The following is a 1,617-nucleotide window of genomic DNA, read 5'->3' on the forward strand; positions in this document are numbered from 1 at the left end:
TGAAGTCAAGGTAGACCACATCCACAGCCTTTCCCTCATCCACCCAGTGCGTCACTTTGTCATAGAAGATCAGAAAGCTGTACTTAAAATGCTTACTGTAAAAGTGTTTTTTCCCCTCATTCTCAGAACTGGCATCTATCATTACAGTAGTACCTTTGAGAACTTTTTATGCCTGTTTGCCATCTGAAAATGGAAACTGCTCATTATCTGTGCAGGACTATCATGATAATTGCATATTTCTATCTGTACTCTACATGGCTCCTGTGAAACAGCTCTGAAATACTAGTTTTCCCAGCAGGGTGTGGATAGCATGCATAAATCAAGCATAAGCCATACATATTAAATGAGTACAATCAAGGCTATTTATTTAAAGCTAGGGTCTTATGGAAAAAAGGATTTACTCAAGTAAATAAAAATAATATAAGGATCAAATTATTAACAATATGCACTTCCAGTTTGTCTATCTTTTGAAGGTTTGAATTGGCAGGTTTATTTTCAAGTGAATAAATTTACGTTATCAAAAGAAAAGTAAACTATGCATGAGAGCCAAATCAAACACATGGTAGGCAGAATCAGTAAATATTATTACAAGAATCTAACTCTTCCCAACAAGGTAAACATTAGCAGCAGTAGGTTTTTGTGGAAGAGCAAAATGCAGCAGCTGTTGAAATTAAAGAAACACTTTGTCCAGGAGTTTCACAGTACTTCAGCAACAACACACACACCAAGATTCTGATCTTTGGGTCCAGCAATCATCACGAGTTAATCAAGAGACTTTTTTAATGCTTTTCCTAACCTTGACCTTTTTGTTCTTTTCAATTTGTCCATTCTTCTTCCCACTCTCCTTTTTTGTAACCTATTCAGTCCCAATCTACACCTTGAATTTCTCCTCCACCATTAGGCTTCTACCTTTGACACTGTGATTATTTGTCCAACTTGTCTCAGTTCCTTCTCTCCTATTGTCACATCCAACAAAGGCAAATAGTAGGAAGCAAGCTCTGAGGTGAAAATACAAGGTGCTCTGTCACTTGTTTTATTCCCATTCTCAGTCCCACTCAGTTTCCCCACCAATTTCAACTTATGCCAGATAAAATACTTCAATGCTCACCAACTAAGGAATAATACGCAAATTTGCTATCATGACATTTTAAAGAGAACTGTGCTACAGTCTTCCATAATTAAAAAGAAAACACTGGCAAAATACAGCTTATGATTAACATATTTTACTCGGTATGTACACAGTTCTCCAAACAAATTAGGTCATACAAAGACAGTTTAGGAAGTGTTAAGTAACCATCTAAGCAACTGTTTACATGTTGTATGTCTTTGCTGGTTTTGCCTCCTCCAGCTCAGCATCCAACCAGCGGTATCTCCGGTGACGGCGCAGAACTTCAATTGCTTTTTGTTCTAGAGGTGTTGGTTGAATACCAAGGTCTTCCAAACCAGGAAGGTCAGGAAACGTCATGTCTGTTATGTGAAACTTTAAGAAGAAAGGAAAAGGAGGGGAAAAAAAAAAGGGGGGGGGGGGGGGGGGGGGTTAAAAAAAAAAAAAACAAAAAAACACAAAAAAAAATAAAAAAATACAAAAATTATGTTTTAATATCACCCCAGTGTAGA

At 37.1% G+C, this 1,617-nt stretch overlaps 1 protein-coding gene across 1 annotated transcript in view; it reads right to left on the reverse strand.

Annotated features, from left to right (window-relative positions):
• Positions 1-344: 344 nt before the first annotated feature.
• NDUFA9 (NADH:ubiquinone oxidoreductase subunit A9) overlaps positions 345-1,617 on the reverse strand; it is a 19,307-nt gene continuing 18,034 nt past the window's right edge. Inside the window, exon 11 of the mRNA XM_035312279.1 lies at positions 345-1,480. Within this exon, the coding sequence (XP_035168170.1) occupies positions 1,310-1,480 (171 nt within the window). The 3' untranslated portion in view covers positions 345-1,309. The remainder of the gene's footprint in view (positions 1,481-1,617) is intronic.

This window comes from Oxyura jamaicensis, chromosome 1 (genome assembly GCF_011077185.1).
Source record: "Oxyura jamaicensis isolate SHBP4307 breed ruddy duck chromosome 1, BPBGC_Ojam_1.0, whole genome shotgun sequence".
In the NCBI taxonomy this organism is placed as follows: domain Eukaryota; kingdom Metazoa; phylum Chordata; class Aves; order Anseriformes; family Anatidae; genus Oxyura; species Oxyura jamaicensis.